The sequence below is a fragment of the Oryx dammah genome, unplaced genomic scaffold (assembly GCF_014754425.2).
Source record: "Oryx dammah isolate SB20612 unplaced genomic scaffold, SCBI_Odam_1.1 HiC_scaffold_27, whole genome shotgun sequence".
NCBI lineage: Eukaryota > Metazoa > Chordata > Mammalia > Artiodactyla > Bovidae > Oryx > Oryx dammah.
In genome coordinates, this window is record NW_024070211.1 from 5,220,161 (window position 1) to 5,247,220 (window position 27,060).

A 27,060-nucleotide genomic window follows, 5' to 3' on the forward strand; every position below is an offset into this window, starting at 1 on the left:
CGCCCAGATAAAGGCTGGGGTGGCTTATCGTGTGACCCTGCGGGGAGCAGGCAGTGACCCTGCGGAGGGGTGCTGAGCCAGTCCTCACTGTTCCCTGGGTCTTCATTTCCCATCTGTCAGAAGAGATGGATTAGATCATCTTTGAGGCTGTGTCTGTTTCAGACCCTCTACGGTGGGATCCGGGAAGCTCTGACCTGCCCCTCTTCCTCCCCGGGCATGTCTTCAGTTTCTCCCCCTTTCTTCCTCTGCTCAGGGTCTGGGAAATGGCTGTGAGCTTCAAAGCTGAGCAAACAAGCATGCCCGGGCCCACAGGGAACAGGGGTGAGGGAGGGCGCGGCTATTTTTATCGGGCTCTGAAGGATTTTCACAGCTGCTTCTGTTGTTGTCCACACACTCGCCGCAGGCTCAGGCTGTTGGCGTCGCAGACGTCACTGTAGAGGGTGCTCGGAGGGGCTGGACCCTTGAAAGAAACCCTGCCTGCTGTTGCCTGGCATTCCATCACGAGGGATCCGTTTAAAGCAGCTAAGCGTTGCCCTCCCCCCGAGCTTCCAAAATGTAGCAGCCCCCAAAGAATGGCTCTGCATGATCCCTGACCCCAGCAGGAAGGAATCTGGCCATCCTCAGAGTGCTGGGCGTGGAGGACAGGAGAGTGTTGCTCAGTCAAGTCTGCAGCGCTCCTTTGCCTTATTCTGCAAACGTGCATTGAGACCCTGCGAAATGTCGGCCCTGGGCTGGGAGGCTGTTTCCAGCCGCCAACAAGGATGTGCCAAGTCTTTTCTACAATTAGAATAATGTGAACTGAGTTCACAGACTTAGTGCCAGCCTCTGTGCTTCACAGGCTTCCCTGGCGGCTCAGATGGTGAAGAATCTGCCTGCAGTGCAGGAGACCCAGGCTCAATCCCCGGGTCAGGAAGATGCCCTGGAGAAGGGAATGGCTGTCCACTCCAGTATTCTTGCCTGGAGAATCCCATGGACGGAGGAGCCAGGCAGGCTACAGTCCATGGGGCCAGACACAAAGAGTCAGACACGACCGAGCAACTAACGCTTTCACTTTCTGTGCTTCACACTTCACTGAAATGGTCTCAGATATCGCTCTGTCTCCAAAATACCTCCTGATCCCACCCAAATCTCTCCATCTCAGTCTCTACCACCCCACCCCCACCTCCCATACCCCAACTTCGCCCAAGCAACTGAAATAGCTCCAGCTGGTTCCCTTCGCTCTCACCCCACAACCCTTCATACAGTACCCAGGAAAGAGATTTTTTGAAAGTGTAAGTGAGATCCCAGGTCCTTCTCCTACTTAATCACCACTCCTGCCCCCATGGCTTTCTCCTTATTGGAATTAAAGACCCAACTCCTTATCAGCCTGACCTGCAAAGAGACCTCGTGGGGTCTGGCCTTCACCCACCTCTTTTTCTCTCTTTCTCTTTTTCTCTCTCTCTAAATCTGGATTTCAGGTAACAGAATTAGGTTAATCAAATAGCGTTAGTCCACTCATGGGCCACTTTTATTTATTAGACACATAGTTGTTTTAAATAAGATAGTTGCTGCTTGCAAAACCGCATCTAATACAATGACGCATGTGACTCACAGAAGCATTATGCTAACCGAAAGATGCCCAGACACATAAGATATATACTATATGCTTCCATTTATATGTAAAGGTTCTATAAAAGGCCAGACTAAAGAGACAGAAAGCAGATCCCAGGTTGCCAGGGGGGCCAGGTGTGGAGGTGGGAGGGTAGGGGCAGGGGATAGAAAGTGACTAGGTGGGAGGAAAATTTCTTTTTGTGTGTGTGTGTATTTATTTTTTTGCCTAGGGCTTCCGTGGTGGCTTAGACAGTTAAGAGGCTGCCTGCAGTGCAGGAGACCCAGGTTCGATCACTGGGTCAGGAAGACCCCCTGGAGAAAGAAATGGCAACTCACTCCAGTATCCTTGCCTGGAAAATTCCATGGACAGAGGAGTCTGGCGGGCTACAGTCCATGGGGTCATAAACAGTCAGACACAACAGAGTGGCTTCACTTTCTTTCTTAGTGGCAGAACACACCATCTTCGACGTGTCATGCAAGATCTTTCGTTGGGTGTGTGGGCTCTCTAGTTGGGTAATGAAAACGTTTCATGTCATGATGGTGGCGGTGGTTACTTGCCTGTGTGTGTGTTTGTCAAAAATTAAATTTTACAATTAAAACTGGTGAATTTTATTATATGTAAATTAATCTTCAACAAAAATCTAAAACTAAAACAAAAACTACCAAAACAAAGCTGCTGCTGCTGCTGCTAAGTCTAGAAGCTCTCAAAACATCTGACCTATCCTCTTCGCCTTCTCCCCAAACTTGAAATGAACATAATCCCGAACCCTAGGTTCATTGCGCCTTTGCTTGCCTTTTTATGAAATTTTGTTCACTTATCTATATTTTTTAAAAGGTAAATGTTTAAATTTCAGTAGTTTTTAATTCTCCAAAAAGAGTATTAAAGTATTTCATCTTCTGGGGCCTTCTTGCTTTATATTCCTAGAGATTATCTACAGTGTGGCATGTCATGGTGATTCATTCTTTTTGACTGCTGCTTGATATTCCATTGTATACATAGACCACACATATTCATCCACTTGCCTTCATGGACATTTCTGTTGTTCCTAGGCTTTCATTATTAAGGAGAGTGGACAGGGATGCCAGGAACATTTTTGGGGCATGCCTCCTGGGGCACATGTGTGTGATTTTTTTGAGAGGCTAGAGGAGTGGAATTGCTGGATGAGGTGTGGAATCAGCTTTAGGCTTTGATGCTTCAGCCTCACTGACCTCCTGTCCTTGGACAAGCCTCCAGACCTCTGCACTTGTCCTTCCCGCCTGAGGAGTTTTTCCTTCAGGGCTTCCCATGGCTGGCTTACCCACACTTTAGAACTCAAATCAAACACTATCTCTTCAGCCCAAATGTCACTCTCTCTGGCCCCCCACCTAAGTGAGTCACTCGCATCCCCACCTCAGTCCCCTACATCTTATTTTTTTCATAGCATCTTCCAGCACAAACAGAAATAGCCTTTCTTTATTTTTGCTAATTTGTCATTGTCTTCCCTAGTAAGCAGACTTGCCTGGAGAATTCCACGGACAGAGGGGCCTGGCGGGCTACACGTCACAGAGTCGGACATGACTGAGCAACTGATATCTTCCAAATCCCCTAGTAGACTAAAGCAGCCCCAAGAAAGCTGGGACCATTCTTGTTCACGGCTGCATCCCCAAGAACATCCTGATATGGAGAGAATGCTCAACAAAAACATACTTTTAATTGAGGTGGAGAGTAATATTAATCCCATATTAGAGATGAGAGACCTGAAGCTCAGAGAGGGTAGGCCATGTGCCCAAGGACGCAGAGCGTGGGAGTGGTAGAGCCAGGATTTGAACACAGGTGTGAGCTGTCCCAGAGCCCCTGTTTGCTCCTGGAAGAGGCTGTCTTACTCTGACGCGAACTTTCCTTCTCCCTCCCCTGTTATCGGCTTGCCATTCCGGGCCACCTGTGCAGCCTCACTTTGGAGAGCACACTCGGGACCCTGTTGTCGGCAGTCACTGCCCCATCTGCGGTGCGTGGGGATGTGGCCTTGGACTATGGGAGACCTGGTGTTCCACCACCTGTTCCGGGAATGGGGCCCAGGAGGGCCCCCCGCCCATCTTCTGCCCTATATTAAAGCCTTGGGCTATGAATCCCTTTCTTATCGTCTCAAAGCTCATGATGATCCAGCTGCTGAGTTTTCTCCTATTTGTGGCCCTTGGTAAGACTCCAGCCTGTGCTGCGCGGGGCCAGGATCCCTTGAAATCTACCGCCCACCCTGAGTCTCTCGAACGTAATGCCTGGTTTCATAGGAGAGGGCTCAGCTTGTAGCTGAGGATGGCGGTGAAGGTTTTCAGCTCGGTGCTGGAGCAGGAGAATCGAGGGGAAGCTGTGGGTGATGGACCAGCTCAGGAGGAGGACTGGGGGACCCAAACCCCTGGGTGGGAGTCCTTGACAGAAATGATGGTAAACAAAGTCTAATGGTAAAGAGTCTGGGCTCTGTGGTTAGACTGCTTGGGTTTGGAATTTCTGTTCCTCTGCTTAACCCTCCAACCCTCCAACCCTCCTCTCACACTCCCCTTACTGCACTCCACATCCTATGATCTAGCCTTTTCCTGGTACCTCTGCCATATTACAGTACAGCTCAGGGCCACCCTCTCCAAGCAGCCTCCCTTCACTAGCAGTAATGAATGGTAACAGGTCATGTTTACTGAATGCCTACTACATTCCAGGCAGAATGCTTGGGGTTGTTTTCTTATATTATCTTCTGTAATCCTCACAGCAGCCCCATGAGGTCTGTACTATTATTATTCCCATTTTGCAGATAGAGAAACTGACCCTCAGAGAAGTAAAGTGGCCCATTCTAGAACCAGGGGCAGAGTTGCACTTTGAATCCAGACAGCCTCATTCCAAAGTGGCCCCTCTTCATGGCAATAGCTATCGCTCCTCAAGCCCCCTTTGGGTACCTGGCGCTGTTCTAAGTACATCAGGTTTACCCCTGCCCTGAAAGGAAGCCACATGTTCATCTCCATCCCAGACTCCCAGGACCCCAGAAATCCCTGCTCTTGTCCAAATGCTCACTGTTGATACACGGCTACTGGGGTCAGAGATGGGAAGGAGTTGTGTGGGATATCACAGCCTGTCTGGGGCCCAGACCTCTTCTTTGCTTTGGGGAACCGTGGGGCTGATTGACACTTCTCCTGTCCCCTCTAGCTTCGGGCTTCAGCCAGCCTTTCTCCCGCCCCTCCTCCAGAGTTGTCAATGGTGAGGATGCGGTCCCCTACAGCTGGCCCTGGCAGGTAAGAGCAATACCAGCTGCGCTGTTTCCCACCATGGGCTCTCCGCCCCATGCTCTGATCGCAGGGCACCCAGTCTGGACTCCACTGCATTGCTTCCGGTATCCACTTCAGTTTCCCAAAGGCCAGGAAACCCTTGGATAATCGCCTTCATACAGAAGTTTTGCCCATTTAACCTGTAATTCTCACTGGGCTGTTTGTAAGTTAACAGTAGACTCTGGGGAAAGAGAAATGTTTAACCCAAGGGTCAGTGCATTAATGGTGGAAGTTCAACGCTATGTTTAGGGAGGGATGTGAGGTCTTATTTCCCAGGCCAGGGACCGAAGCCTTGCTCCCTGCATTGGAAGCACAGAGTCTTAACCCCTGGACTGCCAAAGAAGGCCTGCCACTATTTTCTTTAAATTGATTCACTTTTAAAAACCGAAATGCCTACGTCAGCCTCATTTTAGCAATACTGGTCAAGAAATCATGGATTTGATGAGCTAATTATACACTTTTTTCCCTGCCATACATTATGCTGTTGCTAAGTCGCTTGAGTCGTGTCCAACTCTGTGTAACCCCATAGACGGCAGCACACCAGGCTCCCCTGTCCCTGGGATTCTCCAGGCAAGAACACTGGAGTGGGTTGCCATTTCCTTCTCCAATGCATGAAAGTGAAAAGTGAAAGGGAATTCGCTCAGTCGTGTCCGACTCTTAGCGACCCCATGGACTGCAGCCCACCAGGCTCCTTCATCCATGGGATTTTCCAGGCAAGAGTACTGGAGTGGGGTGCCATTGCCTTCTCTGGATACACATTATACAACAGGACTATAAAGTCTGAGAGCAATAAAGGGATGAAGGGCTTTTATGGAAGTCAGTGGAGGGAGGCAGAGAGGACTAGACTCACGGCAGTAACACAGTAGCCACTTGTCACACGTGGCTATTTAAATTTATGTATTTATTTTAATTTTTATTGGAGTGTAGTTGATTTACAAAGTGGTGTTAGTTTCAGGTATACAGAGAGTGAATCAGTTATACAGAAACATGTCCACTCTTTTTTACAGACTCTTTTCCTGTATAGGCCTAAATTTAAATTCATTAAAATTAAGTCATATTAGAAATCCAGTTGCTCAGTGCTGACCACATTTTATGGATTGATTGATTGCGCTGGGTCTTGTTGCTGCATGCAGGCTTTCTCGAGTTGCGGCTAGTAAGGGCTACTCTTCACTGCTATGCATGGGCTTCTCATCGTGGTGGCATCTTTCGTTGCAGAGCACAAGGTCTAGGGTGCCCGGGTTTGTTGCAGCACGTAGGTTCAGTAGTTGTGACTCAAGAGCTCCAGAGCGCAGCCTGAGTAATTGTATAGCTTTAGTTGCTCCGAGGCATGTGGAATCTTCCTGGACCAGGGATCAAACCTGTGTCCCCTGCATGGGCAGGCAGATTCTTATTCACTGCACCACCAGGGAAGTCCACTAACCACAGTTTAAATTCTCAGTAACCACACGTGGCCAGTGGCTACCAGGCTGAATCCTACCAAACATTTCCATCATCACAGAAAGTTCTGTGGGGTGTCATTGGCCTGTATCAGGTGTCCTCTGGCTTGTTCTGCAAAGGCTGAGACAGGAAACGTTTTAGCCTCTGTTGGCCCTGTGCTTTCCATCGAGGTGACTTAATTCCACCGTTGTAGCTTGAAAGCAGCTGTGGAAGGTACAGTTGTGTGTGGGATGGGCACCCCCTTTCCAGAGGATGCCATTCTCTGTGACTACTGCCCTCTAGAGTTGTGCAGGGCACAACCTATACAGCCATGGGTAGCAACCCCCCTTGTGGGGCCCAGACCACTCAGAAGCCCCCTCCCTTGCTGCCAGGTCTCCCTGCAGTATGAAAAGGACGGAGCATTTTATCACACCTGCGGCGGCAGCCTCATTGCCGCTGACTGGGTCGTAACCGCGGGCCACTGCATCTCGTGAGTTCTCTCGCTTGCCCCTGTCCCTGCGTGAGACCCAGGCGGGCTGGGGCCGTGGAGGACGGTGGGAGGGGACCGGGGAGGCCGCTCAGGCCTGGGCTAACGTCACCTCCGTCGGCAGGACCTCCCGGACCTATCAGGTGGTGCTGGGCGAGTATGACCGCTCTGAGCTGGAGGGTTCCGAACAGGTGATCCCCATCAACGCCGGGGACCTCTTCGTGCACCCTCTCTGGAACTCCAACTGCGTGGCCTGCGGGTGAGTGATCTCTCAAGCCGGGCACCCAGGGGCTCCTCTGCAGGCCCCTCTAGAACCGGACACTGATGCGGAGAAGACTCCCAGGGGCAATGGACCTGAAGGTCGGAGCCAGGAGAGCCTCTGGGGATCACCCATCCCAAACCTCTCTCCCTACAGAGGGGACAGCAGGGCCCAGGCAGGGGCAGGAACTCCCCCGAGGCCACTTGGCTCTGCGGCTTCAGAAGAGGAGTGACGTAGGAACCCCAAGTCCAAAGGCTCCTCCATTCCATGGGCACTCCTCCAGAGCCTCCTGGGCTCCTGGCACTGTGGGTCAAGGGAGGAGCACTGGACTGAGAGTCAGGCTCCAGCCCTGAGTCACTGTGTGGCTTGGGCAAGTCATCCACTTTCTCTGGGCCTGAGTTTGACCACGTGTCAAGGGTGACCTTCATGAAGGTCAAGAAGGCCATCACTGGGTGAGAACACAGAGTAGGCTTCTTAAGCCTCTCAAGCATATGCAGAATTGTATGTCTGGGTGGCTTCGCTCAGCAATTTTCTGGGGAGAGGACCAAAGGAGGGTGCAGAACCCCTGCGAGTGCAGGAGTGAGGGACCGTGATGATCAAGACCTGGACCCATCTCCTGGGGCTCCTGGGGTAAGCGGAGAGAAAGTCAGACCCAGATGTGATGATCTGAGTGACAAACAGGAAGATGAAAAGAGCGCTGGTTCTCCAAGTGTGGTCCCCAGGCCAGCAGCAGCACCTGGGAACTCACTAGGAAGGCCAATCCTCGGGGCCTCCCAAACCCACTGCATCCGAAACTCTGGAACGGGCTCCGGATCCTTTGTATTAACAAGCCCTCCTCTGATTCTGACACGGATGACGTGTACGAACTCCTGGTGTAAAAGCCGAGCACAGTTACTGAGGCCAAGGGTCATTGTGGGCTGAAGGGGCCAGGGGGGCTTCCAGAAGTTGCTCAGCAGTAAGAATGCATGGGATCCAGAGGGGAGCGTCGGGAGTATCCCGGAGGTGAAGTATCCTGAGCAAAGCTGGGGCTGGAGCTTAGTTTGGCTGGAGGACCAGGCTCCTTCCAGTGACTCTTCCCTCCTCCCCAGCAACGACATCGCCCTCGTCAAGCTCTCGCGCAGCGCCCAGCTGGGAGACAAGGTCCGGCTCGCCAGCCTCCCTCCTGCCGGCGACATCCTGCCCAATGAAGCCCCCTGCTACATCAGCGGCTGGGGCCGTCTCTACAGTGCGTGCTGAGTCCTCCAACTGGCCGTAGGGACGGTGGGCAGGAAGACAGAGCCTGGGGCGAGGGCTGAGGGCAGCACCCGGAGCAGCCTAGCATTTTCTTACATTCCTCCTCCAGCGGCCGCCTTCTCCCCTCACCCTCCCAAGCACGAATGTGTGCAGCGGGGGCAGTGTTTAGTCTCTCCTTTGTGCCCGTTGCCGAGATGTTCTGATGGACAGAGCAGGCAGGACCACACGACCTGGTGGGAGGAGACTTCACCTCACACGGGAGGAGCAGGCTTTCCTCGTAACCCCCACACCATGCTGGGGCTCCCAGCTCTGACTCAGACCCTGGCACCCCCACAGCAACCGCCCCCCACCCCCACCCCCCCAGCCGCTCTCACTGCTCTGTCTGCACAGCTGGCGGGCCGCTCCCAGACAAGCTGCAGGAGGCGCTGCTGCCCGTGGTGGACTATGAGCACTGCTCCCAGTGGGACTGGTGGGGCATCACCGTGAAGAGAACCATGGTGTGCGCCGGCGGGGACATCCGCTCCGGCTGCAACGTGAGTCAGCTCTCACCCGCCCGCGCGGGCTGCAGCCCCTCTGCTGAGTGCAGGGCCTGGGGCCCCTCTGCCTGGGAGCTAGAGGAGGAATCTTGCCCATTCAGCCTCCAGGCCAGGAGGAACTTGGAGGAAGTCAGTGCAGCCCAGACACACAGCCCTGGTCTGTCACACTGACTTGATCTGGAGCAAATCACTGTGCCTTTCTGGTCCTCGGGAGTCCCCTTCAGTACACCAAGGAATGGGGCTTCCCTGAGAGCTCAGTTGGTAAAGAATCTGCCTGCGATGCAGGAGACCCCAGTTAGATTCCTGGGTCGGAAAGGTCTGCTGGAGAAGGGATAGGCTACCCACTCCAGTATTCTTGGGCTTCCCTTGTAGCTCAGCTGGTAAAAAATCTGCCTGCAATGCAGGAGACTTGGGTTCAATCCCTGGGTTGGGAAGATTTCCCTGGAGAAGGGAAAGGCTACCCACTGCAGTATTCTGGCCTGGAGAATTCCATGGACTGCACAGTCCATGGGGTTGCAAAGAGTTGGACAGCACTGAGCGACTTTCACTTCACTTCACACCAAGGAAAAGAGGCATCGTGATCTCTAAAGTCACCTTCAGCTCTGGGGTCCTGAAGTCATAATTAAGCAATACTCTCATTGTACTATAAGTGAACATGAATAATAATAACTAACTGTGGGAATAATAATCAGAACTACTATTAGCTTGCTTCCTCTCTACCAAGCATTGTGCTAAGACTGTAGGCTTATCATCTCATTTAACTGTCACAATATCTTATAAGATAGGCATAATAGGTATCATTCCCCATCACAAAGGGCTTCCCAGGCAGTGCTAGCGGTAAAGAACCCACCTACGAATGCAGGAGACATAAAGAGAGGCGGGTTGGATCCCTGGGTCAGGAAGATCCCCTGGAGAAGGAAATGGCAACCCACTCCAGTACTCTTGCCTGGAGAATCCCTTGGACAGAGGAGCCTGGTGGGATACAGTCCGCAGCATTACAAAGAGTCGGACAGGACTGAAGCAACTTAGCGTGCACGCACGCACCCATCACAAAGGGGCAAACTGAGGCCCGGAGAAGTCAGGCCATATAAGGCTTTCTCGAGCCCCCCAAAGTCAGAACCAATTCCTTGGAGCTCAGACGAGGCTCAGTCCCCTACGGCTCTCTGACTGTTCCAGGGTGACTCTGGAGGACCCCTTAACTGCCCAGCAGCAGACGGCTCCTGGCAGGTCCATGGCGTGACCAGCTTCGTTTCTGCCTTTGGCTGCAACACCATCAAGAAGCCCACAGTGTTCACGCGAGTCTCAGCCTTCATTGACTGGATTGACGAGGTGAGCGGGGCAGGGTGAGTGGAGAGGGCTCTGGGGGCTGGGTGAGAACAGCAGATCCTGATCCCAGATCGGCAGTTGGGGGTGGGGGGTGGGGACCTTCCACAGGGGCTTGAGGATGTTTTCTGGGCCTCAAGGGCTTCTGGGTAGAGTTCTGAACACTACTGGACTTCCGTATTTCAACAAGTGTTTAGGAAATGCCTCCTCTGGTCCAGGTCTTTTCTTGTCATGGAGGATAGAGTGATACGCGGCTTGTGGGAAACAGAGGACTAGATGAACAAACTGACGGAATGGGATGGACACTGTGATAGGTGAAGCTCAGGCCCCAGTGACCATGCCAGCTTCATCTGGGCATGAGTGATCAGGGAGGATTAATATTGTTCATGACAAGAGCATTAGTCACCATCTATGGACTCTTAAACATATGCCAGGGACCGTGATGACACCTATGTGTTTAATTTAACATACACATGAAGTAAGTATTATGATCACTCCCATTATACAGATGAGAAAATTGAGGCTAGAGAGGTCAAGTCACTCTCCCAGGGTCACGCAGTTAATGAGTGACATGGCTGGGAGTTGAACTCAGTTCCATATGGCGTTAGAAGCTGTGCTCCTGACTAGACCATTCTGGCTTTACTCCCTCTTTTTTTTTTCAGACCATTGCAAGCAACTAAGAACCAAGGCCAAGGTGGCAGTGCCCATCCACACTCTTTATAAAAAATAAAAGATCTCTCAGAAAATTCCAGCTCGAGTCTTTCTTTCTTCTTTGACTCACCTCTCTTTCCAGCCCATTTCTAGAATTTTACATGTTGTATGTAGAAATGAGACCCAACTCTCTCATATTAGAATGAGAGAAAAATGAGGCTCAGATAGAAGGGAGCTATTGTCAAGTGACCGAGCATGCCAGTTTGCCCGGGAGTGAGGGGATAGGAAAGGACTTTTCATGGTTAAAACCAGGTGAAGGACTTCCTTGGTGTTCCAGTGGTCAAGACTTTGTGCTTCCACAGCAGGGAGCATGGGTTCAATCCCTGGTCAGGGAACTAAGAGGCGTGACAGAAAAACAAACAAAAACAAACGGAGTGAGTTCTGGGAAGCTGGACGCCTTGCACAGCCACCTGCGCAATGATTGGCTTTTCAGCACAGGCCTAAAAGCACAGTAGAGGCTGCAGATATACCGTCCTCAGCAGCCCCTTGGGAAGCTCATGGTGGAGGGGGCATGGGCTGTGTATTTTCTGCTTCCACTGATGGGCTGGGGAAGAAGGACCAGAGTCATTCATTCATTCAACAAACATTCATTCCTTCAACCTGCGGATGCCCACAGGGAGAAGACAACACGGTTCCTGCCCTGAAATGGCTCAATATTTAGAAAGAAATGAGCAGAGCATATCAGAGTCATTCAGTAAACATTTACCGGGCACCTTCTCTGTTGAAAGTTCAGGGCTGAGAGAACAGAGGTGAGCTGGACAAGCTCAGGGAGAGCTCTGGCTGCAGTCGGGGGCGGACGCAAACACAGATGTACATGCGAGGCAGAAGGTCAGGGCCCAGAGAGCCACTGCTGACATCCAGAGGACACAAAAACAACATAACTCTTTCACTCCTATTTTTCCTGAATACCTTGAAACATGGTTCCCACAAGGACACACAAATATAACTCTCAATATTGACATTGTTCCATTGCCCCTTCACTTAAAAAATTACACTTCTAAAAGATAAAAAAATCAAACGAACAAAAAAAGTACACTTCTAGTGTTTAAAAATTAAAAACATGACGAAGGTGAATTCGCTCAGTTGTGTCCGACTCTTTGCGACTCCATGGACTGTAGCCTGCCAGGCTCCTCAGTCCATGGAATTTTCCAGGCAAGAATACTGGAGTGGGTTGCCATTTCTTTCTCCAGGGGATCTTCCCAACAAATAATATATAAAACACCCACATAGCTTCTCTCCACAAGTTCAGGTGGAGGCCCTTTTGTACTCTATCCAAGGGTCTTCATCTTCACACTTGCGGGGTTGTCCACCCAGTATTACTGGTTTTCCCCTGGGGCTAGCAGAGCTTTGTGGTGCAGAGCCGCTCCGCTGCCCCTGATGAACATGTAGTAAGTGTTAGTTGCTCAGTCATGTCCAACTCTGCGACCCCAGGCACTGTAGCCTGCCAGGCTCCTCTCTCCATGGAATTCTCCAGGCAAGAATACTGGAGTGGGATCTTTTTCCTTCTTCCCTTCTCCAAGGGATCTTCCAGACCCTGGGATCGAACCCAGGTCTTCTGCACTGCAGGCAGATTCTTTACCATCTGAACCACCAGGGGAGTCCAATGCAAGAAATTTACTCTTGGTACACCCCTGGTAGACCAGTGGTCAAGTCTCCCAGTTTCTACTGCAGGGGGCATGGGGTTTGATCCCTGGTGGGGGAACTAAGATCCTACATGCCAAGCTGTGCAGCCCCTCAAAAAAAAAAAAAGAAAGAAAGAAAGAAAAAAGAAATATACTCTTGTTGTAAGTATATATTATAAGCTGCTTGAGATTTGGGGTGTTTGTTACAGTGACATGGACCTAACCTATCCCCTCTCCAGACTGATAAATGGAGTTTGGTGCTTATCCTTCTACTCCTTGTTGTTATATTTAGATATAACTATCCATAAACCATATATTACTTTTTCTTTTAGTTTTAAAAAAATACATGCATGGCATCTTGCCATATTGATTTTCCATAACTTGCTTCCTTCATCAAATATTTTCACCCAGTGGTTCTGAGGTCTACCCTATGCTAGTTTCTCTCTCTCCAGTTCGTTGTCGCAAGTTTTGTAGAGTATGCTACTGCCCAACAACAGCAGCCATTTGTCCTTCCCCTCTCCTGATGGACGTTTAGAACAGGGCCAGTTTCTCCTGATTTCAAACAGTGCTTCAGGGAACATCCTCGGATATATCTCCAGGCACGGACGAGAGTGGTCTTAGGGCATATTCCAAGAAATGGGATGGCGAAGCGGGAGAGCGTGCTCATTTTCAGCTTTTCAGTTCAGTTCAGTGCAGTTGCTCAGCGGCATCCGACTCTTTGCCACCCCATGGACTGCAGCGCGCCAGGCTTCCCTGTCCATCAAATTGTTCTCCAAAGTGATTACATCAACAGTATCTCTTAACATTCTCGTTTTTCTTTGCCCATCCACTGGCTCCACATATTACAACTGCCCCACATTTTTCTCCTAAAACCACCCCTGGAATCTCAACCATTCCCCCTGAAACCTTCTCCTCCAGTCGCTATCCCCATTCCATCTCCTACAAAAGCTCAGGAACTGGTCTGGCGAGGCCAGAGTGAGGGCAAGGAAGGGACTGAGTCCCTCCTTGGACTCAAAGACGTCCACAATCCAGGGCAGTGAGGGGGATGGGAGACAATGCCAGAGATATATGCAACTTCAAATGTTTCCAGGCCACTGTGGTATCTACTTCTTCCCAGTGGGTCAGGGAAGGCCCTCAGACAATTTTCCAAAAATAGTTTTAGGACAAAAAGCAGTCAAACATGTAAAATTCCATCCTGTGGCTGGGCAATGGGCCCTCAAGGGCCCTCCACCCAGCTTCAGGAAGAGGCTGAGGGCTATGACAACCTTCTCAGGTATATGACCAACAGGGAGTTAGGACATCCTGCTAACTATACATTTCAACTGTACCGAACAAAAATGTTTTTGTTAATTTGAAAAAAAAAAAAAAAAACAGCTTAAAAAATTCACTTTTTAGATCTTAAGAGTCAACAATTCCATTATCTTTTTCTTTTTCAGAATATTCATACTGGCTCAGGTTTAGAAACTTCCACTTTGGGACAGATTTGTAAAAATCACCTACATTCCCATCTCTCTTCCACAACTGCTTCCATCATTTTGATATGCTTTCCTCCACTTTCCCCCCACCCCCATCCACTTCTTTTTCTTCCCATTTAGAAAACCGATCAACAGTTAGATTTGATGGGCATAGACTGAGCGCCTACTGGTATTCTGTGCCAGGCACGGGCAGAGGAGAATGAAGCTAACTTGGGTCAGGCCCTCTCAAGCCCTCAGTCTGGACGGGAAGCCAGGGTGGAGACGGCCTGGTGTTCTAATGGAGGCCCAGAGGGGTGCAGGGCCCGGGGAACTGGGGTCACATTGCAGGGGGAAGCCTGGAGCGCTTGACGGCCCTCCGATCCCAGTGATGAGGCAGCAAGGCATTCCTATCAAACATGAAGCTGTCGAGTCTTCTGTCGCCAATTATCAGCAGAGACGGTGCTGAGAAAACTTATTCTCTAAAAGCAGAGACGGTCAGAAACTTTGAGAACAGAGTATCCCTCTCTGGTGTGGAGGGTTGAAGCCAGATTTTTCGCAGAGAAGCAGCTGGGATTACCAACCCCAGTACAGAGCTTCAGATAAGGGGTTTCTGGACGCAATAGTCTATATTGATCTTAACTTTGTGCTGTCCAAGGAAATAAGACCAGGGATTTGCTTCTCAGCCCAAGTCAAATGTTAACCCTTCTCCACACAATGAGGTTTGCTCTGAGTCAATAGGGCTTCAGTTCATTTTCACGGAAATTCCACTCTTCTCCCTAATCCTATGATAAACCGGTCTCTTCCTTTGTTTGGCTCCTCTGGGTGTTATCTCCCTTGCTGCATCAGGTTAATAAACCAACCTAATTTTGTTAAATGTCCCCACTGGCCTTTATCAGATTAGCTTGATCATTAAATCTAAGTCTTCTCTGTCCATTCAGTTACGTAGTGATTCATTCAGTCAATGTTTAGCCAACCTATGTTCAGTGGTACGTGCTGGAGGCATGCTGAGAGAACAGTCAAGGTCCTTGGCCTTGTGGACCCTGCTTTTAGTGGAGGAGGTAGAAAAACGAACAGGTAATAAAAATGGGGTAACAGGGCTTCCCTGGTGGTCCAGTGGTTAAGAATCCGCCTGCCAATGCAGGGGACATAGGTTTGCTCCCTGGTCTGGGAAGATTTCATATGCATCGGGGCAACAAAGCCAGAGTTCCAGAACTACTGAGCCTGTGCTCTAGAGCATGAACTCCACAAGAGGAGCACTACAGTGAGAAGCCTGCTCACTGCACCTAAAGAGTAGCCAGAGAACAGCAGTGAAGACCTAGCACTGATTATATTGGTTTATAAATCAATAAAAAGGAATAAAACCAAAACAACAATGAAAACAGGGTGTCAGGCTATAAAGGAACTGGATGGGTGCCTTTGGAAGGGCAGGGAATTCCAGTGGTTAGGGCTCCACCCTTTCACTGCATGGGGCATGGGTTTGATCTCTGGTTGGGGAACTAAGACCTCACATGTCGAGAAGAAAACAAAAAAGTAAGAGGAAGAAGGGCAGGGCAGTGAAGGCTGCTTTAGGGAGCTACGTTTGAGCTAGAACCTGGATGAGCAGATCTCCAAAGAAAGCACCACAAGCAGAGATCAGCAAAAGAGGCGAAGATGAGCTTGTGTGAAGATGAGATTGCCAGGTGCACGGAATAACAAGAAGGTCAGTGTGTCCTGTCTTTTTGTCCTTTTATACAGTTCAGGAGGTTCTCACGGCAAGCACACTGGAGTGATTTGCCATTCCCTTCTCCAGTGGATCACATTTTGTCGGAACCCTCCACTATCACCCGTCCATCTCTCATGGCCCTACATGGCATGGCTCATAGCTTCACTGAATTATGCAAGCCCCTTCACCACAACAAGGCAGTGATCCATGAAGGGGTAACAGAAGCAGAAGAGATCAAGAAAAGAGAGCAAGAATACACAGAAGAATTGAACAAAAAAGATCTTAATGACCCAGATAACCATGAGGCTGTGGTCACTTATCCAGAGACAGACATTCTGGAGTGTGAAGTCAAGTGAGCCTCAGGAAGCACTGCTGACAATAAAACTAGTGGAGGTGATGAAATTCCAGCAGAGCTATTTAAAATTCTAAAAGATGATGCTATTAAAGTGTTGCACTCAATATGTCAGCAAATTTAGAAAACCCAGCAGTGGCCACAAAACTGGAAAAGTCAATCCTCATCCCAGTTCCCAAGAAGGGCAGTACTAAAGATTACTCAAATCACCAGACAACTGCACTCATCTCCCATGCTAGTAAGGTTATGCTCCAAATCCTTCAAGCTAGGCGTCAGCATTCTGTAAACCGAGAACATCCATATGTTCAACCTGGGTTTAGAAAAGGCAGAACCAGGGTTCAAATTGCCAACATCCACTGGATCATAAAGCAAAAGAATTCCAGAAAAACATCTACTGCTGTTTCATTAACTAGGCTAATGCCTTTGACTGTGTGGATCATAACAAACTGTGAAAAATTCTTAAAGAGATGGGAATACCAGACCATCTTACCTGTCTCTTGAGAAACCTGTATGTGAGTCAAGAAGCAACAGCTAGAGCCTTGTATGGAACAACTGACTTGTTCAAGATTGAGAAAGGAATACAAGGCTGTTTATTGCACCATGCTTATTTAGCTTATACACAGAACATATCATGCAAAATGCTGGGCTGTATGAATTACAAGCTGAAATCAAGATTGCCAGGAGAAATATCAACAACATCAGATATGGAGATGATACCACTCTAATGGCAGAAAGCAAAGAGGAACTAAAGAGCCTCTTGATGAGGGTGAAGGAGGAGAGTGAAAAAAAGCTGGTTTAAAACTCAATATTAAAAAAACTAAGATCATGGCAACTGGTCCCATCACTTCATGACAAACAGAAGGGGAAAAGGAGGAAGCAGTGACAGATTTCCTCTTCCTGGGCTCTAGAATCACTGTGGATGGTGACTGCAGCCATGAAGTTGGAAGATGACTGCTTCTTGGCAGGAAAGCTATGACAGACCTCGACAGTGTGTTAAAAAGCAAAGACGTCATTTTGCCAACAAAGGTCCATATAGTCAAGGCTATGGTCTCTCCAATAGTCATGTATGGATGTGACAGCTGGACCATAACGAAGGCAGAGTTCCAAAGAACTGATGCTTTTGAATTGCAGTGCTGGAGAAGACTCTTGAGAATCCCTGGGACAGCAAGGAGATCAAACCAGTCCATCTTAAAAGAAATCAATCCTGAATACTCATTGGAAAGACTGATGCTGAAGTTGAAGCTCGGATAGTTTGGTCACCTGATGTGAACAGCAGACTCATTTGAAACGATCCTGATGCTGGGAATGATCGAGGGCAGAAGGAGAAGAGGGCAACAGAGGATGAGATGGTTGGATGGCATCACCGATTTAATGGACATGAACTTGGGCAAACTCTAGGAGATGGTGAGGAACAGGGAAGCCTGGCATGCTACAGTCTATGGGGTCACGAAGAATTGGACACGACTTGGAGACTGAACATCAGTGCGTCAACTGATGGAGTGAACAGGAGGGTGGGGAGAGATGAGGGAATAGGGCGAAATACAAAGTTTAAACTTTTCTCTCAATGACACAATAATCGTATGCAGAACCACAATGTACATACTTTTCTTATAAACCTATAGAATTGGAGCTGCTCTGGGACCCAAAGGGCTTTCCCCCTTCCCCGCCATCCCTCTTACCTGAGCAGTTTTCTGAAGCATTCCCAAAGAACCTAAGAATTGAAGGGGGGAATGACAATTGGATGGTCCTAATGCAGGTGATGATTGGAGCCATGCAATTAAAAGACGCTTACTCCTTGGAAGGAAAGTTATGACCAACCTAGACAGCACATTAAAAAGCAGAGATATTACTTTGCCAACAAAGGTCCGTCTAGTCGAGGCTATGGTTTTTCCAGTGGTCATGTATGGATGTGGGAGTTGGACTGTGAAGAAAGCTGAGCGCGGAAGAATTGATGCTCTTTAACTGTGGTGTTGGAGAAGACTCTTGAGAGTCCCTTGGACTGCAAGGAGATCCAACCAGTCCATTCTGAAGGAGCTCAGCCCTGGGTGATCTTTGGAGGGAATGATGCTAAAGCTGAAACTCCAGTACTTTGGCCACCTGATGAGAAGAGTTGACTCATTGGAAAAGACTCTGATGCTGGGAGGGATTGGGGGCAGAAGGGAACAACAGAGGATGAGATGGCTGGATGGCATCACCGACTCGATGGACATGAGTATGAGTGAACTCTGGGAGTTGGTGATGGACAGGGAGGCCTGGCGTGCTGCGATTCATGGGGTTGCAGACAGTCGGACACGACTGAGCGACTGAACTCAACTGAACTGAATCTAGTTCAACCTCCTCATTTTACAGATGGGAAAACCAAGGCAAAGAGGAGGTAAATGTGGATACCGCACTGTAGGAGTGGGTGGGGGAAGGACCTGCAGTCACCAGGGGTGGGGTGGTAGGGGTAGGGCCATGGCAAGGAGCCCTGGTTCTCCAACCACCTACTTGAGTACCTAGCCATCTAGGAGTTTACGGAAGGCAAAAGGCGCATCTTCCCTTCCCCAAGGACATTGGGTCTGGGGTGATAACCCAGCAGGAGGCACTGAGGCGCCCCTCTTAATTTTCTAGGCCATCTCATCTAGATAGGAGAACGCAAAGGCTAAGTTCCTTCCCTTCAGGATTAAGAGCAAACTGGGAAGCCTGCCTTGGTTAGCATCTCTGCACTTCCTCTTACAGGCTGTGCTATTTAACCTGCGTGCCCAGACTCAAAAACCACCTTAGTAAAAATCTGAAATTTCAGTTCCTGCGGCATTACTGACTCAATGGACATGAGTTTGAGTAAACTCCGGGAGTTGGTGATGGACAGGGAGGCCTGCCCTGCAACAGGCCATGGGGTCCCAGAGTCTGACACGACTGAGCGACTGAACTGGACACACAGGACTAAGATTTAGCCTCCTACGTACAAAGGGTCTCCCCCAAGAGGGACTGCCAAAGTCCCACGGGAAAATGCCCCACTCTCTGGGCGGGCCTAAGTGGGTACATAGAGACACCTCATAGGCTGCGCCCTCTGTCCATCTGGAGTGACTCTCCGGGAAGCCACACTGACCACTGTCTCCCAGCAGCAGCCAGCCAGCCCTCCAACTTGGTTTCTTTGCTCCGGGTGGTGCAAAGGATCAAGGGTGTAACCTCAGGGTGGGGCGCTGACTCAGCTGCGGGCGGGCTCGAGGAGTGTCTCAATTCCTGCTGCATCCTCTTTCCATTCTATTGGGCAAAAAACTGCTGGTCAGAAAGGCAAAGGCCACTCCTGCGCTGGAAGAGCTCCTAGGCCGGACGCACCTCTTCGCTCAGTCGGGAGGACTGGGGACCGAGGGAGGCCAAGAGACCAGCAGGGGTTAAGACCATGGAGCTACAGGGCACCGCCAAGGCCTAGAGAGACCCCGCCTTCCCCCGCCCCCCCCCCCCGCCTTGGAACTCGGTTTCCCCTTCCGTTTCCAGCTTCCGGGCGGGGCGCGACTTCCGGTTCCGGCGGTGGGCTACAAAGCTCGGCGCCGAGCAGCTGATTTCCCTTTCCCGGAGCCGGTGGCGGGGCTTGGCGTTTCGCTCCTCTCCTTCCCCCGTTCACCCGGCCTTCCGAGGGGCACCTGCTCAGGTGAACGCCCCCCCCCCGCCCCCTGCACCTCCCTCCTCCGCCGCGCACCGCCGGGTGGGAGCGGGCGGCCGGGGCGGCGGCCGTGGGAGTGGGGAGGCTCTTGCCTGTTGGGTGTGCCGGCTGGTCGGCCTGACGTGGCCTTGGGGCCCCGCTAAATGTCCCAGAGAGGAGGACGTCCAGTTCTGGATTCCCCAGATGGGCCTTTTCCGGCCGGATCTCGGCCGTCTGAACCGCGCCCAGGTGGTGGGAGGAGTCGGACCCAGGCCCCTGCAGAGACGCCGGGGATTTTTGTTCTGGGCTGGGTGGTCCCGCCACTTCCCAGCCTTGTGACCTTGGTTAAGTCCCCTTTCCCCGAGCCTCAGTTTGTTTATCTGTGAAGTGGAAATGACAGTAACGGCCCTACTGGGTTGTCGGGCAGGACTCGGTGACCGAAAGCTACTGAGGACCGTGTGGCCTATAAAATTGAACAAATGGAGCGGTGGAAGCTGCTTGTTAAAATGGAGACAACTGGGGCGGTAGAGAGTCTTATCGAGAGTTTAACCTGAGTCGCCAAGAGAATCACGTAGAGCACAGTATCAGATAGGAGATAAGGGTTCCCTAAGCTGGAGTTACTGACTGGTGAGGATAAGCATTCTGTATGGCAGGTGGCCTTCTCAAACTGATTGGGTTTGGAAGCTGGGTAAATCATGGAGCTGATCACCATCTTCCAAAGCCAGCTTTGAAAACTGGCCTGTTGACAGTTGAGACTGCTCCTAGAAGTCGGGTTTGGGAATGAGAAGTAGTAAAAGGGTGTTTTCCTAAGTGGATTAGGGATTTTCTCTCAGAACAGTTTTGAGCTGGAGGGGAAAACCTGAAGTGTTTTCTCCCTCTTGAGTTGTCATGAAAGTAGCATAGATGTAGTAAAAAAGAAGACAGTACAGAAAGGTATAAGAAAAATGTTTCCCACTTTCCCTGTTCTGCTCCTCAGAGGTAAAAGAACTTCTTTGATAACCTTCCCGGTACTGTTTATAGATACATCAGGTCGTATATGCTTATGTGTATGTGCTTCTAATTTCCCCAGATGAGATTACACTATACATACTGATCTGCACCTGGCAGAGGGGTGCTATATTATGGAGAACTTTACATATCGGCTCTCATAGGCCTCTTTCATTTCTTCCAAGGCTGCATAGTATTCTGCTGAGTGGCTTACAGTACTTTAATCATTTCCCTGTTGATAAGGGCTTCCCTGTGGCTCAGTGGTAAAAGAATCTGCCTGCAGTGCAGGGGACACAAGTTCAGTCTCTGGGTGGGGAGAATCCCATGGAGAAGGAAATGGCAACCCACTCCAGTATCTTGCCTGGGAAATCGCCTGGACAGAGTAGCCTGGTGGGCTACAGTCCATGGGGCCTTGAAAGAGGTGGACACAACTTAGCGACTATACAACAACATCTTAACCACGTTCCTGTTGATGGCTTAAGCTGTTCCCAAGATTTTGCTTTCATACAGTGTTTCATCCAACCTTTCCTTGACTATTTCCCTTTTATTCAAGGCACCCCTGAGTTTGGGGTATATTCTGCTTTTGTCCTTCTCATCACCCTGGGATAGTTAATTTATTTTGAGGCATGAGCAACACCCTGTTGATTGAACAGAAACCCAGATAATAAGGGAAGTGATATATTCCAAAAATACTGCTACCCGGTCTAGAATCAATTCAGAGCTCCTAGAGGGACTTTCCTGGTGGTCCTGTGGCTAAGACTGTACTCCCAGTGTAGGAGGCCTGGGTTCAATCCCTGGTCAGGGAACTGGGTTCTGCTTGCCATAACTAAGAGTTCCCATGCTGCAACTAAAGATCCTACATGTCTCAAGTAAGAGCTGGTGCAGCCAAATAAATATATATTTTTTTAAAGTTCTAGAAAATGAATCAACGTTTAGAGACGAGGTGTTAGGAGCCAAGAACCATTTAACTCAAGGCAGCTGGTCAGTGTTAACGATTGTTGGCTTCTATAAATTGTTACCTAGAGGACAGATTTGAGACTCTTTGATGTAGGAAGGATTTTAAATCTCAACTCTTCTGCAGTGTTGATACAATAAGAACTGATCCTTGGAGGTGGTAATAATGAAAGAAAGGTGATCTGTGTAAAGTGACTTCATAGGGATTATAATCTTTGATTGGACATCCCTGCTGTGACAGTGTAGGCATTTCTATACCGTTAACTGGCTTCCCTGGTGACTCAGAGGTTAAAGTGTCTGCCTGGAATGCGGGAGACCCTGGTTCGATCCCTGGGTCGGAAAGATCCCCTGGAGAAGGAAATGGCAACCCACTCCAGTACTCTTGCCAGGAGAATCCTGTGGAGGGAGGAGCCTGGTAGGCTACAGTCCATGGGGTCGCAAAGAGTTGGACACGACTGAGTGACTTCACTTTCATACTGTTATCTTGTCTCTCTTTTTGTTTTAAATTAACATAGAATGTGGTTTTCCTGTAAATAATCCCTCTTTGGACTGGGCCCTAGCCTAAATGAAGCAAAACCTTTTTTCCCCCAGCTTTTCACAGGTGTTTGATTTACCTGTCAGACCCCCTCCATCTCCCTTCGTCACACTACCTCTGGTTTGCTAATTCTGGAGCTCTCAAACATCTAACGAGTCAGAAATCCATGCTACAAGGATTCTTACAAGTTCAATTCCTCATACTTTGAGGGAGCTTAGGATCTTGATCTTAATATAAAAGCTTTTTTCCTTTTTTTTTTAATTGCCATAGACTCCGCCCTGATGGTAGCTCCTAAAGTATTTTTTTAACACTTGCTATTCTTTCATCATCATAAAAGACAGGAGGAGATAGAAAAGACGACAGAGTATATGAAAATGAACAGACATTTTTTCCCTCTATTTTAGCGTTTCTTCATAATTTGCTTTTAAGTATAGCAAATACTCCATAAAAGTGGTTGGAGGAAGCAAACAATGATTTTAAACACTTCCCCCCAACAAGTCATGTGCATATGTTTGTATTGGGGGAGGGGGGACTGGATGAAAGATGTTTCCAGCTAGCAAGGCCAGCATTCTTGACTCTGCTTTGAGAATCTACTACATCTTACATTTTGGTAAACTGTTGACAAACTTTCTCAACTGTGCCATTGATCCAGCAAGAGGAAACAAAAGCGGAATTTCTCATAACTTCATTAAGATTGAAGAGTTGTTGGAACCTAGGTCTCTCCTAGTTGGTGGACCAGATCCTTGAGATCAGGGAGGTTTTAACATCCTTTAAGATTTGTTTTTGTTGAGCCTGACCTTTCTCTTTGTGCCTAGGAGTCTGAAAAATCCTTTTGCAGAGTTCTAGGATGGAGACTGAAGGGTATCCAGAGATGCAAAGAGATGGAGAAGTCCAGAATGATGAAATAAGGTCACCACCAAATAAGAGGATGGCTGAGGAGCCAGAAGGCATCCTGATAGCGCCGCCCCAGGGCCAGGTTCCACCAGAGAGCCTGGATGAAGACTCTGAAGATGACCTGGAGACCGTGCCCCGAAGGAGTCCTCTCAACCCTGCAGCCTCCAGGCAGAGGTTCCGGGAGTTCCGCTATGAAGATGCAGCTGGGCCCAGGGATGTCCTGAGACATCTCCAAGAGCTTGCTGGACAGTGGCTGCGACCTGATATTCACACGAAGGAGCAGATTGTGGAAATGCTGGTGCAGGAGCAATTCCAGGCCGTCCTCCCTGAGGAGCTCAGAGCTTGGGCACTGAGGTGTCAGCCTGGGGTCAGAATCACTGGCTAAAATCTCACTGCTTCTTTTTCAGCCTACATATGAGAAGTGACCAAAGGCTCTCTGTTGCAAATCCAACTACAGTCATGAGAATTCTGAACCTTGATTTTCTTTGAGCTTGCCTTTGCTAGCTGTAATAAGAATCAATGAAACCCCCCCCCTTTTTTTTTTGCCTGAAGCAGCTCTATTTCCTGGCACTGCGAACTCCAAAATGAGTTTCCCTGCCCTCTTGTAAGGACAATCAGTCTGCTGCTTGTTTTTGCTCTGCTGAATGCATCCCTTTTTGCACTTTGTGACACGCTTTAATATATAGTTTTTATGTATCCAAAGAGATGATTGCTTCAACTTTAATATTCTTGATTCTCGCTGTGGTGGCTTGAATGGAAGCTTCTGTAACCTCGCCAGTAACTCATTTGGGGTGTCCTTGAAATATTAAAGTTTGATTCTTAATAAAAATGTCCTGTGGTGATTTGCCAGTCTGGCTCTTAGTTGTCAGCATTTGAGAAAGGTGGGATAATTATCAGGAGTAGATGTGAGCTGCAGATAAGCACTATGTGGCATTTGCTGAGCTGGCGAATAAGAACAGGCCTGGCCTTTGTTTTCAGAGTCGGCGTCTAAATTCGGCAAAACTGAAAAGGGGGAAAGAGGTCAGAAGAGGTAAGTAACTCAGGTGGGGCTGTTTGATTTGCTCTTTGTCCATTTCTTTATCTTCCTCAGCTCATCTTCCTGCTAGAGGACCAAACCATCTGAGGTTCTTTCTGGAACAGAGGTTATCCTGGCTTTTTGTGTGTAGAGTCCTGTACTTTGGTTTGCAGCTGAAACAGCAGTAGCTGTGGTTGTGACAGGTAGAGAGGAAACAGCAGCTCCTTCCCCAGCAAGACCCAATCTTGAGGAACCTTTCTGCCTCTGCAGCCTGGCTTTTGGGATAGGGGTGGTTAGCTCCATTGTGGAGCTTGAATTTGATTCTGCTGATGTTGAGTACTTCTGTGCCTTTGGGACTCTTGATGCTAGAATCCCAGGTGGCACAGCAGTAAAGAATCTGCCTGCCAGTGCTGGAGACACGGGTTCAGTCCCTGGGTGGGGAAGATACCCTGGAGAATCCCATGGACCTAGGAGCCTGGCAGACTACAGCCCATAGGGTTGCAAAGAGTCAGAGATGACTGAGCACACACAAATATAAAACCCAATTTCAGGGAATTGCCTGGTGGCACAGTGAATAGGAATGTGCCTGCCAGTGCAGGAGACACGAGTTCGATCCCTGATCAGGGAAGATCCCACATACCTGGGAGCAACTAAGACCCTGTGCCATAACTGCTCAACTGCTGAGACCTATGTGCTCCAGAGCCTGTGTTCTGCAACATGAGAGGCCACTGCAAGGAAATCTGCACAGCAACAAAGAGCGGCCCTCACTGGCCACGGTTAGAGAAGGCCTTCACAAAGCAATGCACACCCAGTGCAGCCATAAATAAAAAATTTAAATACATAAAGCCCAACTTTAAGGAAATCTATTGTTCCTAAGGAGAGGAAGAAGCCATCAAAATACATCATTAGAAATGCTGGAGTAAAACTAGCCTTTTTTTGGCATCTGATTTTGAGACAGCACTAAGAAAACACATTTTGTGTTTTTTTTTTTTTTAAAGAAATAGGCGAGTCAGGGAAGTGGCATTTTTATTGAACTTTAGTAGGAGAGATCACTGGACAGAAGGAACACCTTTTGTAAAGGCCTTTGCAATGGGAATGGGAGGGCGTACAGTATTTGGGAAATAACTCATTGACCTGGTTAAGCTCTCAAGTAAAATTTAACATTGGCGATGGAGTAACAGTGATAGTGTCAGTATCTTCAGTACTTCCATTTGTTCCAAACATTCCGAAGGTATTTCCTTTAATCTGCAGGGATTAGGAACTCCAGGTGTTAAAGAATTTCCTGACCTGCTCCAGTTTCTCAGATGCTTTGATGGCCTAGAATTTAGGATGCAAGTAAAGGACTAGAGTTCCAAATAGACTGAAAAGTTTTCATCTGTGGGATTTTAAAACATGAGATTTCCTGAATCCCGTAGCACAGATTTTTCAACCTTGGCAATTTGGGGCCAGGTAATTCCTTTTTGTGGGGGCTTGTCCTGTGGATTCTAGGGTGTTTAACAGCATCTTTATCCTCTGCTCACTAGATTAGAGTAACATCCGCTAGGTGTGACAACCAAAAATGCCTCCTTTGCCCCTGGTTGAGAACCACTGGCTTTCAGTAGGAGACTTCATCCAGACATGTCCCAGATTATACTTTGGTCCACGGTCTCTTAAACTTAACGTCAGATTGAGAAGCTGTTGGAAGACTGGTGTAAACTGGGCTTTGTGGTTCCTTCTTTTTTCCCCCTTCAAATTTTCTATTGGAGGATAATTGTAAAGCACTCTCCTGTGTGTGAGGTATTTCTTTGGCTTTTTTCATTTTTATCTTGAAAGTGAAAGTTGCGCAGTTGTGTCCCACTTTTGTGACCCCATGAACTATACAGTCCATGAAATTTTCCAGGCCACAATATTGGAGTGGGTAGCTTCTCCCTTCTCCAGGGGATCTTCCCAACCTGGTCTCCTGCATTGCAGGTGGATTCTTTACCAGCTGAGCCACACAGGAAGCCCAATCTAAAATAACATGTCTTAGATTCTTTTGACAAAAAGTATGAAAAAACCAAGCCTGGTACATACTCTCACTTCCTAGGTAACTCCTGTTAGCGTTTTTAAATTATAAGATAACAAGCGTCCTGTGCTGCCTGCGTCTCCTTTCCTCTTTCTGCCTCCCCAGCACATGGTAAGCTCTCTGAAAGCAGGGTTGGCATCTGCTTTGTCCTCTACCCGAAGAGTTCCCAGCCTTCAGGATCTAATGCCTGACAATCTGAGGTGGAGTTGTAATAATAACAGATAAAGTATACAGTTAATGTAAAAAAAAATTAATTTGCATGTGTATAGAAAAGTCCAAAGATATAAGAGGAAAATGTAAAGGCTGTCTTCACATTAACAGTTTTGCAGATAGACATGTATGTGCCCACATATGCATATATCACCCCGCCTTTTTTTTTTTTTTTTGACCACGCTGTGTGACATATGGGATCTTAGTTCCCTGACCAGGGATTGAACCCATGGCTCCTGCAGTGGAGGTACAGAGTCTTAGCCACTGGACTGCTGAATCGCCAGAGAAATCCTTTTTTATTTACACAAAATACATTATGAATGTTTATTGCCCAGTAAGCCTTAGCAGTCTTTTGCTATCAACATAAAAAGATTTATTAAAAAAAATTTTTTTTAGCAGTTGCATAGTATTCTGTATGGCTAATACCTAGCCTTACACTTTTCAGTAAAAAATGCAAGGCAGGGGGTTTAGATACAGAGGTGAACCTCCAAAGCACAAGTGAGGCTTACAGAGGTAAGTGAGAGAGCCAGAACTCAAACCGGAACTGGTAAAATGCCCAGCACTATCTCCCAGCAACCTGTTAGTACCAACACTTTCTCATGGAAGTGAACTTGTAGATGCAAATCCTTACCCCAAACAAACCCGCTAAGAGGAGAAGCTCGAGTTGATCTCCATTCCATCTGGCCCTAGTCCCATGCCCTTGCCACAAGGTCACGCTGCCTGGTTACTAAAAAGTAAACCAACTTCAAGGGTTTCTCGGGCCCTGTGGAGATTTGGGAAGACAGTCACTCCCCATCTCTAGTGCCACTCCTCCAGAGGTGGTTCCCAT

The 27,060-nt window shown here is 48.7% G+C and overlaps 2 protein-coding genes across 2 annotated transcripts; both read left to right on the forward strand.

Moving 5' to 3' along the window:
* The first annotated feature begins 3,719 nt into the window (after positions 1-3,719).
* On the forward strand, positions 3,720-10,875 carry LOC120855015 (proproteinase E). The gene is made up of 8 exons (XM_040229538.1): positions 3,720-3,764; positions 4,757-4,842; positions 6,684-6,781; positions 6,903-7,037; positions 8,126-8,262; positions 8,661-8,803; positions 9,983-10,135; positions 10,792-10,875. Exons 1-8 carry the CDS (start codon positions 3,722-3,724, stop codon positions 10,807-10,809), a joined length of 813 nt encoding a protein of 270 aa, XP_040085472.1. The 5' UTR covers positions 3,720-3,721; the 3' UTR covers positions 10,810-10,875.
* Positions 10,876-19,159: 8,284 nt separating this feature from the next.
* Positions 19,160-23,804, forward strand: LOC120855016 (SCAN domain-containing protein 1-like). Its single transcript, XM_040229539.1, has 2 exons — positions 19,160-19,601; positions 22,884-23,804. Exon 2 carries the CDS (start codon positions 22,916-22,918, stop codon positions 23,345-23,347), a length of 432 nt encoding a protein of 143 aa, XP_040085473.1. The 5' UTR covers positions 19,160-19,601; positions 22,884-22,915; the 3' UTR covers positions 23,348-23,804.
* The last annotated feature ends 3,256 nt before the right edge of the window (positions 23,805-27,060 follow it).

What these genes read in the sequence shown, in the direction of transcription:
- LOC120855015 (XM_040229538.1), top strand. Translation starts at nt 3,722, where the DNA reads ATGATGATCCAGCTGCTGAGTTTTCTCCTATTTGTGGCCCTTG. An exon ending in CGGCTGGGGCCGTCTCTACA is followed by an intron (nt 8,263 to 8,660) that starts GTGCGTGCTGAG and finishes CTGTCTGCACAG; the next exon opens with CTGGCGGGCCGCTCCCAGAC. An exon ending in ACATCCGCTCCGGCTGCAAC is followed by an intron (nt 8,804 to 9,982) that starts GTGAGTCAGCTC and finishes TGACTGTTCCAG; the next exon opens with GGTGACTCTGGAGGACCCCT.
- LOC120855016 (XM_040229539.1), top strand. Translation starts at nt 22,916, where the DNA reads ATGGAGACTGAAGGGTATCCAGAGATGCAAAGAGATGGAGAAGTCCAG.